This window comes from Oncorhynchus masou, chromosome 19 (assembly GCF_036934945.1).
Source record: "Oncorhynchus masou masou isolate Uvic2021 chromosome 19, UVic_Omas_1.1, whole genome shotgun sequence".
Taxonomy (NCBI): domain Eukaryota; kingdom Metazoa; phylum Chordata; class Actinopteri; order Salmoniformes; family Salmonidae; genus Oncorhynchus; species Oncorhynchus masou.
In genome coordinates, this window is record NC_088230.1 from 30,810,589 (window position 1) to 30,825,088 (window position 14,500).

General features: G+C 42.5%; 1 protein-coding gene across 1 annotated transcript; it reads right to left on the reverse strand.

The window, feature by feature from the left end:
* Nucleotides 1-747: 747 nt before the first annotated feature.
* Nucleotides 748-14,366, reverse strand: laptm4a (lysosomal protein transmembrane 4 alpha). The gene is made up of 7 exons (XM_064925626.1): nucleotides 14,161-14,366; nucleotides 8,200-8,338; nucleotides 5,895-5,971; nucleotides 4,849-4,971; nucleotides 3,257-3,352; nucleotides 2,826-2,924; nucleotides 748-1,698 (listed from the first exon to the last, which is right to left on the reverse strand). The coding sequence occupies exons 1-7, from the start codon at nucleotides 14,287-14,289 to the stop codon at nucleotides 1,624-1,626; spliced, it is 738 nt and encodes a 245-aa protein (XP_064781698.1). The 5' UTR covers nucleotides 14,290-14,366; the 3' UTR covers nucleotides 748-1,623.
* Between the last annotated feature and the right edge of the window lie 134 nt (nucleotides 14,367-14,500).

A 14,500-nucleotide genomic window follows, 5' to 3' on the forward strand; every position in this document is an offset into this window, starting at 1 on the left:
CAGATGGAAACCACAAACCTATCTTTGATCTCCAAAGTTTGGGATTTTCCATAAAATGCGGCCGTGAATCCACCATATAAATAGTTGAAGCTCTCGTAATATGGATAACTATTCAAAAGATAGCTGATATGCATTTTTCTACATTGTAAAAGACACAGTGGGGCAGTAATTGCTATCGCGCAATTATATCAATTTATAAAATGGCAAGATATTTTTTACAGACTAGCTCAACAATAAGTGAATTTACAAATGATCCAATTATGATAATTCACGCGCCCCCCCCCCCCCCCCAAACGGAGGTGCGAAAACAAAAGTTCCCCTCCTATTTTAATTAGCTTCATGTCTCAGGTGGCCAAGTTGACAAGGCTGTTTGGCTTATCTCGGTCACAAAGAGGAATAACTTTGCAGCTTTTTCTGTTAAAACAATGCTATGCTGGCAGATGGTAACATTTAAATAAAACCCAGTCCCAAAATAATTGTATATCATAGGAAAAGACACCACATTCACATGGATTTTAACACAGAGGGCAGTTTGGATGTCACTTTAAGCCAAAATATATAATAATTTGACTTAAATCATAGTGCAACATCAGTTGGCTGTCATCTTTCAGCAAAAAAAAGGGGGGGGGGAGTGACTGGAATGAGCATTTAACCTGAGTACAGAACCAAATAGGTTCTCAACTAAGGATGTTTCTTTGCTCACATCAGGTTAAAATGAATGGACTCAGTCGGGTAATGGATACAAAATGTTTTTGAATGGTTTATTGAAGCTATTTGTTTCCCACAAGGATCAAAACACAATGTAAAGAAAAAGGCAGAAAGAAAGAGTAGCATGGATCCACTACTGTTCACACTAGCCGTTCGTTCCCTTCAGGTGAACCTTACGCTCTCCTTAAAGGGACAGTCCACTTCAAAACCAAAGTTTGTCTGATTTCAGTCTTCCAAAGCAAACTTTTGTTAAGTCTTATTATTTCATCTTGACATTGGACAAATTTTGAGGTCTGAAAACATCTGCCAACTGTTGGTGTACTATCCCTTTAACCAGCAGTGTCTGGACGCGTCGAACTGCAACACAATACACGAGCTTGACTAAGCTAACAACGCAAGGTCACAAAGGCGGTGGCGGAGAATGAACATGGCGCACACAGGTGGCGAATGGATGTCCAAGGCTAAATAAATAAAGGGATAAAGAGAAAGTGCTTCAAACGCCCCAAGCAAAAAACAATTCAAGGATAAAGATGAGTTATCATAAGTGGATTGTCTTAAGAGTATTCCTTTTTACATTCACGCGTTATAATATCAATCTATAAGGAAAGGATATTGTTTTTCTAAAGCTGGACTGGTGAAAGGCATTGAAGCGATGCTACTTTCACAATATCCTTTTTTATTAAGGCATCAAAAGACGGGGCTCGACAAGGAACGAACAGTCGTAAAGCTTTCATGGCTTTATACACTTCACCTGCCCCTCTCACTTGTCTACAATATTACGGGGGTTTGAATGTTAGCAAGACTTTATAAAGAGTATCCCTCCTCTCTAGAAATGCATGGTGGAGTCAAAATGACGAGCTCTGGGTGGACCACACATACATATATATGGGGGTAGAGAGGGGGGGCACGGGGTCTTCAGGCAAGCATGTAGGGGGGAGGGGGCTCTTTCTCTGGCATCTTCATTGCCATCTCATAGGTAGGCAGGATGTACTGAGGAGAGAAGGAGAATTATTTTAATTTATAAATATACTGCACACAGTGAGAGGACCAAAGCCATAATCATATGAGACATTTGATATTTTGCTAGATCCATCCAAGACTGGAAAGGAGGGCAGACTGGGTGTACAGTCGGGAAGTATTCAGATCCCTTGACTTTTTCCACATGTTACATCACAGCCTTATTCTAAAATGGTTTAAATACATTTTTCCCCCTCATTAATCTACACACAATATACCATAATGACCAAGCAAAAACAGGTTTAGACATTTTTGCAAATGTATTAAAACTAGAACACATACCTTATTTACATAAGTATTCAGACCCTTTGCTATGAGACTCAAAATTGAGCTCTGGTGCATCCTGTTTCCATTGATCATCCTTGAGCTGTTTCTACAACTTGATTGGTGATCCTTGATACTTCAGAGCACTCAGGACCTCAGACTGGGATGAAGGTTCACCTTCCAACAGGACAATGACCCTAAGCACACAGACAAGACAACGCAGGAGTGGCTTCGGGACAAGTCTCCGAATGTCCTTGAGTGGCCCAACCAGAGCCCGGACTTGAACCTGACCAAACATCTCTGGAGAGACCTGAAAATAGCTGTGCAGCAACGCTCCCCATCCAACCTGACAGAGCTTGAGAGGGTCTGCAGAGAAGAATGGGAGAAACTCCCCAAATACAGGTGTGTCAAGCTTGTAGCGTCATACCCAAGAAAACACAAGGCTGTAATCGCTGCCTAAAGGTTCTTCAACAAAGTACTGAGTAAAGGGTCTGAATACTTACGTAAATGTCAGTTTTTTTATTCTTAATAAATTTGCAAACATTTTTAAACTTGTTTTTGCTTTGTCATTATGGGGTAGTGTGTGTAGGTTGATGAGGGGGAAAAACAATTGAATCAGTTTTAGAATAAGGCTGTAATGTAACAAAATGTGGAGAAAGTCAAGTGGTCTGCATATTTTCCGAACGCAATTGAAACCACCTTGCATCCTGGAACAGACTCAGCATGTGAAAGGTATGCCCTCTACTGGTTATGTCACAGTATGCTTCAGAGGTTTGATTACGTGTGTCATTGACAATTAGTTTGGGACCTGGAGAGCAGGCTTTTTAGACACAAACCTGGGGAGGGGCCATGAAGGTAGGGTAAACAGCACTCTCCTGCACATTCCTGTTGTTGATGTACTTGTAGCAGTTCCACACACTGTTGATCAGGTAAGCCTGGGGGGGGGGAACAGCCAAAATGTTAGGTCTTTCTACCTGAGCCAGTGATGCTCAATCCTGGTCCTAGAGAGCTACAGTGTGCAGGCTTGTGTTCTTGCCCAGCTCCAACACCACTGATTCATCTCCAGAAGCTCTATCAACCATCTACTGAAGACCTGTCAGTCAAGGTCTATCATCCGTCTACTAAAGTTCAGCCAATGGATTGGGTAAATCAGATCAAGATCTCAGTTACCACTAACAAGTGCAGTAAATCTAAATATTCTTGGGTATCTGGATGGGGGGAAAATAAGTTTAGTATTCAAATGAGTCCATTTTCCAGAAACACACACCTTCGTGATGATGAGGAAGGCGAAGAACATGAGGACGAAGAGCAGCAGGCAGCTGGAGTCCATGGAGAGTAGGTTGTCCTTGTAGGGGAAGTCTGGCTGAGACGAAACACACATTCAGCATGTACAGAAACGAAACACCCCATAGAACCAGGGATTGTAGTGAAATATGGGCCTACAGAGTATCTTTAGCTTCAGTTCCATTGAACATCCCAGTGTTTTTTCATTTCTCATTCAGATGTCAAATCCATCTGATATAATGGCAGCAGGTCTAATGTAAAGACAAAGACAGTTCATATAAGGAAACTTGAAATCAATTCCCGAGGCCCTAATCTATGGATTTCACATGACTGGGCAAGGGCTTTCCCACGGGTGGCCTGGGAGGGCATAGGCCCAACCACTGGGGTGCCCACAAAAGAGCTTTATTACAGGCAGAAATACTTATCAGCACCCCCCCCCCCCAAGATGATGCTGCAGGTAAAGAAGCCAGATGTGGAGGTCCTGGGCTGGAATGTTACACGTGGTCTGCATTTGAGGCCGGTTGGATGTACTGTTTTGGAGGGCCAGTAGGAGGCACTCTTTCCTCTGGTCTAAAAAAATATCCCAATGCCCCAGCGCAGTGGCTGGGGACACTGCCCTGTGTAGGGTGCAGTCTTTCGGATGGGACGTAAAATGGGTGTCCTGACTCTGCGTCATTAAAGATCCCATGGCACTTATCGTAAGAGTAGGGGTGTTAACCCCGGTATCCTGGCTAAATTCTCAATCTGGCCATCAAACCATCACGGTCACCTAATAATCCCCAGTTTACAATTGGCTCATTCATCCCCCTCCTCTCCCCTGTAACTATTCCCCAGGTCGTTGCTGCAAATGAGAATGTGTTCTCAGTCAACTTACCTGGTAAAATAACGGATAAATAAACTGCCAAATTATCTAAAACAACGTTGGAGGCAGCTTATGGTATAGAAATTAATTAAGTTCTCTGGAAACTGCTCTGGTGGACATTCCTGCAGTCAGCTGGCCAATTGCATGCTCCCTGAAAATTTGAGATGTCTGTGGTAGTGTTTTGACAAAACTGCACATTTTAGAGTGGCCTTTTAATGTCCCCAGCACAAGGTGTACCTGTGTAATGATATTTAATCAGCTTCTTGACATGCCACACCTGTCAAGTGAATAGATTCTCTCAGCAATTGTGAACTGCTCACTAACAGGGAGGTAAACAAATGTACACACTATTTGAGAGAAATAAGTTGTGTGTATGGAACATTTCTGGGATCTTTATTTCAGCTCATAGAACATGGCACCAACACTTTACATGTTGCGTTTATATTTTTGTTCAGTATAGAAATTGTAAAAATAATTCATTCAACAACCAGCCACCCATATTGTTTTGGTTTAATTCATTGCTTTCATTGTTGGTGAGGTGGTGGACTAGCCGACAGGCCTGGGGAGTGTGGCGGACTAGCCGACAGGCCTGGGGGGGGGGTGGCGGACTAGCCGACAGGCCTGGGGGGGGGGGGTGGCGGACTAGCCGACAGGCCTGGGGGGGGTGGCGGACTAGCCGACAGGCCTGGGGGGGGTGGACTGGACTGACTCACCAGCTCTGTCATGTAGTCCTTGATCCGGGGTAGGTAGGTGAGGGAGCTGATGGCCACCAGACAACTCAGAGCAAAGTCAAAGAGCTGGTAGCAGAAGAACGGGATGAGCCAGCCGTCACGATGCTACATGGGGAGGAAGAGTAAACACACGTCATTGACCATACATGTAAAAGGATGGCCATTTCACAAGAGTTTGTCTGGGGGTTTGTCAAGCAAGAAGCATATCAAGCCCTAGCAAAAAACCTGATCTAAATTTTGGGTTCTAAGCAATGTTGAGGATGTCACAAAATTCACAGGCATTGAATCAATCTATGTACATCTGTTCTTAGGTCATCGGGACTGGGTATTTAGCAAGGGAGGCTACAGCCAGCAATGGAACTACTCTGACAAACACTGAATACAGGGCATCTACAAGGGTAACCTAAGAGCCTGTATTCACAGCTAAGGCATAACGCTCGTTGCTCACACAAAGATCAAACAAAACCTAGACAATGCGTCACGAAGCTCTATTCAGGTCCACGTCACATATCCATCAAACCTGTCAGTGTGGATGCCCATCAGGTAGGCCTGGTGAGGTAAAGATGATAACATTAGAACAACGTTGTGTAGCAAACTTTCCGCTCACCCTGGTGGGGCTAGTTGAATGCACAAGCAAGGAGTTTGCATGCAGTGAATCTGTTAAAAAGCATTAAGACATAAACAAATATATTGTCCTTTCAGACACCAGGAAGGGACAAAGCACTGCCATCAGAGTTGTGTTCATTGGGGCACATAGGTTTTAAAACATTTTGCAACACAAAGCACAAAATGAGTGTTTATTTATTGGGTAACTGCAGGTAGTTCTTCCCCGTGTCAGTTCGCTTTCTTCCATAATGAACATGACCATTGGTTGAAGTTCAGTGAGAACTCTTTTCAACTTCCTATTTCTCCCACTCCTCCAGGGGTAATTGTCATCCCCGCTGTCACAACTTACATTTGTATGCAGGGCTTAGAATATATAAGACATTTGATTGACACACACACAAAATAGATGGATAGAAACTTACAGTAATGGCTCCATAGACCATCATGGCGCTGATAGTGAGCATCAACAGAGAGATTGCGAATCCCACACAGGCATTCTCTATAAGCACAGAGAGAGAAATTCAGAGACTAACAGAGTTCATTCATTAGGGTCAAATACTTATATATATATATTCAACTACAAACTCAACTTGTAGTAAGTCTTGAAATTAACGTCAGTCAAAGGCGTTGGGAGAATCATTTCCTAAATCTAAAAAATATTAACCCAAATGTTGAATTATCTATAACTAACAATTGAATATAGTGGTATTGTGCACCTATCCTTGTGAGCCATCATGGCTGCCTGGTCTGGGCCAGTTGCATCCCATGATGGGGCCCCACAGAGTGCATTCATGCAACTGTCAGTGAGAGCGTTACTACAGAGGCCCAATTGATTTGTGTGTAACTGAAGCGTCTCCAGGGATGCATTGCCTACTAACTCGCTCTCTTTTAGCGTTAGCGTGCTCTGGGGAGCCCTTAGCTTCTCCCACTCAGGCACTCAGTATCATCAGTGAAGACGATGCACAACAACACAGGCTACGTTAGGCTAATTAATAGGCCTGCCATCTGCTGCGTCGGTCAATTGCTTCTAACAGCTCACAGCCTCGTGCTGGGCACTAAGTGAGTGAGTTGAGGTGAGGCATGTGTGGTTCACTCCAGACTATCAGTCAGACAGTCGTTCTAAAGCTGTGCAGGAAGCCGTTTCTCTTCAGAGTGGAACATATCCGATTGTCATAACGGTAACTGATGCAATCTGCAAGCCATTCCTTCCTAGTAGGGCATTTCTGAATGTGACTGAATGAGAAGAGGCGTGTGTAGACCATGCGGAGCTTCCAAATTCAGTTCTGAAGCTGTACATAGTGTGTGTGTGTGTGTGTGAATCAGGAGGGTCGTCACTGATGCAATCTGTAGCCCAATCCATTACAGTATATCGTTTAGCCTTACGTTCCGTGTTTGTCTGAGGCAAGGCTATACGTTCATCAGCCTCTGGCAGGCATTCTGGATCGGGGCATCTGGCAACACCAACAGGATAACTGTGTACCTTTCTATGCGCGTGTTAAATATCTGATATTACAGTGAAAGATATCAGTGGAAAAGAACAGATGGAAATGGTAGTCAAATAAAGAACTTTCATTTTTTTATGTAGGTAATTGTAGAAGAGTATTCGGATGGAACAACATCTCTTATTTGGGGCTTCTCCATTTGTTTTCAGCTCTGTTAGAATACTTCAGAAAGGTATCCTGCCTTCCTACCTACCTGGAGGTAATCACAGATCTGAAATGGTTGGATTGGCGCTAACGTTGTTTAATACTGATCCAATCGCTTATAGATCTGCACTTACCACAAGGACACAAGGAAAGATGCATTTTCAAGCCCTCTTCTAACAGGGGCCCTCTAACAAACCTTGTACTTTGATATCACAAAAATATCACACTGCAGGTCACAGCGGTTCAGTCCCTCATGTTTGGTCTGTAAACAATATCCTTTATTTAGACTGTAGGTGGGAGTCCTAGAAAAGGATAGACAGCATTGAAAGTGTCATACCGGGGATTCGTACCTCTAACGCGGGGCGATGTCATACCATTGCTTGTCCGAAGTCGGCTGTGTTGGCTCCAAACTGGCTCGCAACCTTCTTAAAACCCGTCAACCAAGTGGGAAGAAGCTGTCTAGAAATGGCACCCATGAAGCCACAACAGTGCCAGGCTTTGGATTTACATAGTGCGCGCACCCCCCTCCCCTTTTGGCACAGCCCTGCTCTGTGTGTGCGCGTGTGTTGTGGGGGTGGTTCAGTCGCTGCCCACAAGAGCCAAGCCCCTTCAGCTCTTACTGAGTCACTTTCTGGGAAATGAGGAGTCCTTGTGCAACCAAGCCAAATAAACAACGTAACCACACTGAATAAACTAAACAGCCAGCTACAGAGAGCACAGCTCAGCGCTGCCCAGCTCCAGGTTATGTATTAAAATCCTGATTCTACAGGTTGAGCCTGTGACAAAATAAGAGTTCTAGCTAAATCAGTCTGTATAGGGCTGAAAGGTTAAAGAAGCAGGCATTTGGCAAAAGTTATCAATGCTGGATGAGAAGGGGATTGGTGTGTGTGTGTGTGTGTGTGTTATGAGGTACCAGTCCAGAAAAGTACTGCAGCTTTGCTAACAAATACCAACATCGGGAGACTATGCTAAATCATGCCAGCTACTGCCTTTTGGGAAGATAGGCCAGTAGTGACAGCATCCACGATAGTCTACGTAGGCAACTCAAGTTGAACCAAACATGAAGATACAACGAACTAACCCTTTAAGACATTCCCCTCCACCTGGAGGGTGTGGCTAAAGTAGTGCTCGATAACCTCATACTGCAGGTCCACAGTGGGCATGTTCTCTGGATGGGTCACGGCCACAGTCAGCAGAATGCCCATCAACAGGTTCACCACCTGGAGAGACAGAAAGGCATTGCTACACTATGACCTTCAACACATAGCCTGGTCCTAGATCGGTTTGTGCTGGTTTGCCAACTCCTATAATGTGGCGTGAGTGACAATGACCATAGGAGTTGTCAAGACATTACAAACAGATCTGAAACCAGGCTAGGATACAGTCTGTTGTAGATGAGATCATTGATATTTTGTGACATACTAGGTTTCTGTTTCCACAGATAAGCAACAAATTACACTTCATTTTATTTGAAAAAAACCAAGGCACTCTCATTAGGAAGAGCCTAAACAATAGTTATTATTACCAGGTGGTTTGTATGGTTGCTCGGAGTCCTTTTCCCCTAATCTGTTTAATGGACTTTCCCTGTCAAAGTGTATGTTATATTTAAAATATGAAATCCCTCTCACACATTGCATAATATATTTAATGATTAGACTTGTGATATAGGCCTCGGTCATCAATGTATCCAGAGGTTTTGCCAACAACCGTTGTGAATGACGACAGATGGATCAAATGGGTCTTTTTACACTTGTCAACTTGATGTTAAATCATGCACTGTTATCCATCTTCACTGTGCAAAGCAAAACACTCCGAGATGTTAACACTTGTGGTTACGATCCCTCCGTAATTCTCACTTCTTATAATACATATATCAAGTATTAAAAATGCTTTGTTTTTTTTTAAACGAGAAGGAGAAAGTGAACATTTATTGAAGAAAATCCCGCAGGTGAAGAAGGTGGATGTGGAGGTCCTGGGCTGGAGTGCTTAAGTGTGGTCTGTGGTTGGTCTGCGACATTCAATTCTCTGGGAACAGCTCTGGTGAACATTCCTGCATTCAGAATGCCAATCACACGCCCCCTCAACTTGAGACATCTGTGGCATTGTGTTTTGTGATAAAACTGCACATTTTTAAAAGTGGCCTTCTTATTGTTCCCAGAACCTGTGTAATGATCATGTTTTTTAATCAGCTTCTTAATATGCCACACCTGTCAGGTGGATGGATTAGCTTGGCAAAGGAGAAATACTCAGTGTTGTAGAGTGGCGGCCTGTTGCCAGAGAATTTAATGTTAATTTCTCTACCATAAGCCGCCTCCAACATAATTTTAGAGAATTTGGCAGTACGTTCAACTGTCCTCAACTGCAGACCATATGTAACCACACCAGCCCAGGACCTCCACCTCCGCCTTAATCACCTGCGGGATCGCCACCTGATGAAACTGATTTTGCACAACTAAAGAATTTCTGCACAAACAGTCTCAGGAAAGTGCATCTGCGTGCTCATCGTCCTCACCAGTCTTGACCGGACTGCAGTTTGGCGTTTTAAGCTTCGGAGTAGGATTCTATTGCATTGACTGGCACGACTCAGGCCCGTACTCTACACAAATCAGTGCACCATAACAAATAAGAGCTGCAGTTGGGCCTATATGCAAAAAGGCACTTCGCCATATATGGATCTGTGCCGTTCACTTTGAACTGGACTGTGTTTACAACATGAGCGGTTGTCAGTAGATGTGCTTGTTTTGAGAGCAAAGCGACAGCTACATGTAGCGGTGTGCATATTTGTACATATCCTTTGCTACTTAGTGAGTTATTACATAATTTGTAGTCAGCAATGTGGGAGTGTTTGCCTCCTCCTACAAGAGCACACGGTGTGCATTTCTAGACATCTTTGAAGCGAGTCATAGCTTTTTTTTGTCATAAAAAGGGACAGTGTTGTATTTTGAGGCAGGCTTGAATAACCTAAGTAGCCAATAGGCGGAGGGTAGGATACATTGTCTGATTTTCTGTAATAATGGTATGGGAATTATGATGCATTTTCGTTCATCAAAGAACAACATTTTCAGTCACCTTGTCTGAAAAACAAGTGGATAAACCGGTTAATGTCAAGCCCTGCATGTTTTTTTTCTTCAAAAAGTCAAGGAATGTAGGCCTACATTGACCACCACACTGCTACTGTAGGCTTAACGATAGAACAGCTATTTCCATGTTAAAATGTTATGGGATGCATTTTCTCCATTGTTTTTGATTGTAGGCCACAATGGTAGGCCTACATTATGATCAAATATCCCCAGTAGCCTACTTGATCACTGTTAAAACTAACTTAAAGTGGGTACAACCTCAGTGTTCACAGTAAGAGCACGCCAGAAGTTGCACAGAATTTTAAATGTTCAAGTTTGCGCTCGGCAGACCTGAATCTTGCTCAGTGATGAAAAACATTTGAGGGAACATTGGTTATGCTATGGGCAGGCATAAGCTACGGGCAAAGAACACAACTGCATTGTATCAACGGCAATTATGAATACAGAGATACCGTGACGAGATCATGAGGCCCATTGTTGTGCCATTCATCCACCGCCATCACCTCAAGTATCAGCATGATAATGCACGTCCCCATGTCACAAGGATCTGTACATAATTCCTGAAAGCTGAAAATGTCCCAGTTCTTCCATGGCCTGCATACTCAGCAGAAGAGTCACCCATTGAGCATGTTTGGGATGCTCTGGTTTGGTGTACAACAGCGCGTTCCAGTAAATATCCAGAAACTTTGCACAGCGATTGAAGAGGAGTGGGACAACATTCCACAGGCCACAATAAGCAGCCTGATCCACTATATGCAAAGGAGATGTGTCCCAATGCAAAGGAGATGTGTCCCAATTGACCCAAATTAAATGTTCACACCATACACTGACTGGTTCTCTGATCCACTCCTAAGGCATAAAAAAAATCTGTGACCAACAGATGCATATCTGTATTCCCAGTCATGTGAAATTGATAGATTAGGGTCTAATCAATGTATTTCAATTGACTGATGTCCTTATATGAACTATAACTCAGTAAAATATATTAAATTGTTGCATGTTGTGATTATATTTTTGTTCAGTGTATCCAGCTAACGAGGTACTGGTAGCTAACTAGGTACTGGTAGCCAGCTACCGCTAGCACAAGCTACAGCACCGGCACCAGATGTGCATGGGAGGGAGCTGAAAGGAGACGGGTGTAATTGCAGACCGAAATTCAAGGTGTTCCTGCATATGCAGGAATGCCTACATCAGAGCTGTCAATTCTCACACATTGGCTGTGAGACACGCACATTTGACCCTTTTCAAGCCACACCTAATATCTCACACATTGAAAACTGCATTTATTTTCCTAATTTGTACATTAGCGCGTTAACTGTGCTCCAAATCTTTTGGAAATCAAAGCATCTGCGCCTACAATTTAACATCATGAGCAGGACCACTATCATCATCCTGTCTTGCCACAGCACTGTGAACCACAGCACATTGAAGCAAACGATTGGTCTAGTTATGTGAAGGATCAAGGGGATTGGATGCATGTTTTAAAGAAACACCCCTCAAGATTAGAGTGGAGCTGAGTTTATTAAACTGTAAAAAGAGCAGCATGGTAGCTGTGTTTTATGTCAAACGTCAACAGAATTAAGTTGTTGTTACTCCCGTCCATAAATCTATTGCAGCCTTTTGACAGCATGTACTAACGTCAATTTAACCTGCACTTGCATTAGTTCCCTCGTTTGTTTATTTATTTATTTTTTACCTTTATTTAACTCGGCAAGTCAGTTAAGAACAAAATCTTATTTTCAATGACGGCCTATTGGCATTCAGGCTGAGATAACAAAATGGGAGCCGACAGACCTACAGTATGTTTTAGCAGGGAAGTTTGGTAGGGTGACCTGATTTGGAACTATGACAATAATTGTGTCAGATTATGAACCCAAAAGTGTACGTGTGATTCTAAAGAGGATGGAAAATAATTTGGTTAGGGTGTAGTGGTAGATGTCTTATTTTTTTATAATCAATTTATTTAGTCTGATCAGTAGAACAATTCTAATTCTTAACAATGGGCTAAAATACAGGATAATTACTGTGCTTGTCAACAAGAACACTACTGTTATTCCCCAAACTTGTATTATTCCATTTTGCTAGTGGAATTACCCATTTGAAATATGATATACCTGTTGTGTCTTTCAAAACAATTTATGTATTATTGTAGCCATTCATGGACAGTTTTGAATAAGTCATTCAAATACTCCAGGAATTAAATATAATTTTTTACAGTTTAGTATTGTGCACATGCTAGGCAGAGATGGTAGGGGGACTCACCTCATAAAGACATATTTTGTCTATGTAGAGTAAGATGATGTCAAGGATATTCAACTAGTAGACGTAAACCTCCTAAATATTGATATTCATTCAAATGTCCTTGAAAGTTGGGTGATTGAGAAATTAATTGTTATAACAAGAACATTTTCGAACACCCAGCACTTGGAAAACATAGATCAGGGGTGACCAACCCTCCTGGATAGCAAGCAGGGTTTTCTTCCAGACCTATTTTAAAGAGATAGCTAGTTCACCCAAATTACAAAATGTTTGTGTCCTTACCTTGAAAGCAGTCTATGGACAAGGAGACTGCAATCTATGATTTGGCTACCCTTTGCCATCAACCTTTACAGGATCGTTGGGTCCCCAACGGGACGGTTGAGCTAATGTAGGCTAACGAGATTAGCATGAGGTTGTAAGTAACAAGAACATTTCCCAGAACATAAATCTTATATTGTCAGAAAGCTTAGATTCTTGTTAATCTAACTGCACTGTCCAATTTACAGTAGCTATTACAGTGAAAGAATATCATCATATATTGTTTGAGGAGAGTGCACAGTTATGAACTTGAAAAGTTATTAATAAACAAATTAGGCACATTTGGGCAGTCTTGAGACCATTTAACTGAAATGCAATGGTTCATTGGATCAGTATAAAACTTTGCACATACACAGCTGCCATCTGGTGGCAAAAAAAAACACATTTTGTCTTTGTATTATCTTTTACCAGATCTAATGTGTTATATTCTCCTACATTCATTTCACATTTCCACAAACTTCAAAGTGTTTCCTTTCAAATGGTATCAAGCATATCCTTGCTTCAGGTGCCGAGCTACAGGCAGTATGGGTATGTCATTCTCGGCTAAAATTTTAAAAGAAAGGGTCCGATCCTTCAGAGGTTTAAAAATAATGTTTTAACTCCTGTGCAGCGCACTACACACAACTTTCTACCTGAGAACAGGGATCAAGCCCGGTTTCCAATCTTCCCACTTTTTCTACCGTCTCCCTAGCTAATTTCATTACAGTCTGAATGCTTCTCAAACCATGTAAACAAAATGTTAGATTTTGCATAATTTAAAATTTCATCCCCTCAAAGTGGTCGAATGTTGAGTGTTCATTTAATGTTCAAAGCATCCTGAATACACCTGAAGTGTTTTTTTATTTTTCCACCCTGGTCATAGGCCTAACCCAATACGCAGAATGCAGTAAATTAGCTTTAAAACAGTAACATATTCCCAGCCCCCCTTCTAGGGACTCTGTCAAGGGGCAATGAAATCCATTTATCAAATCTCACTCCAGTTTTCTTCAAAAGTTGTCAGCCCTGCCCGAATTGCGTGCCGCAATCACACTATTGGCTGAAAGTCCCTAGCGGGTAACGTTGACACTTAGCTAATTAACTAATTTAGCTAACGTTAGTTAACTATCCGATTACATGTGTTAGTTAGTTAGCTAATACAGGAACAGTTACATAAATCTAGCTGGAAATATGTTCTAAAGTAGGGCACGCATTCAGATAGCAAAGTGACTTTCTCGACAAATAGTAGCTTCGGTTTAACTTACTGGTAACAAGCTAGCTAGTTAGTTAGTTAGTACAACGGCCTACTGTCGACAGTGCAATGGCAACGATGGGGTACTGCAACATGACTGCAACGAAGCTAACGTTAGCACAATCTAAAAGCAAGGCGACCATTGTATAGTACGTACCATGTACCAAGTGCCGAGAATGATGGTTCCCGTCCTGACATGGCAACACCCACAGCATCTCGTTGTGTAGCGCCTGTGTCGATTCGGTTTAAAATGGTGCATGTCTTCCTCTAAAGTAGGGATAAACATCGCTGAAGCTGCGCGATGAAGAAAGCCTGCACCATCGACAACCGACAGTGTTATGACGCGCCCACTTATATGACTGGCGTGGTGAAAGAAAACACAAACTATACCCTGTTTTGATTGACAGACAATTTGGCCATTAGTAGAGCTGAAATGGTGAACGTCAACAAATCAGCTGCCACTGCTCACACTGACAAATACTCAGAACTGTCCCCTG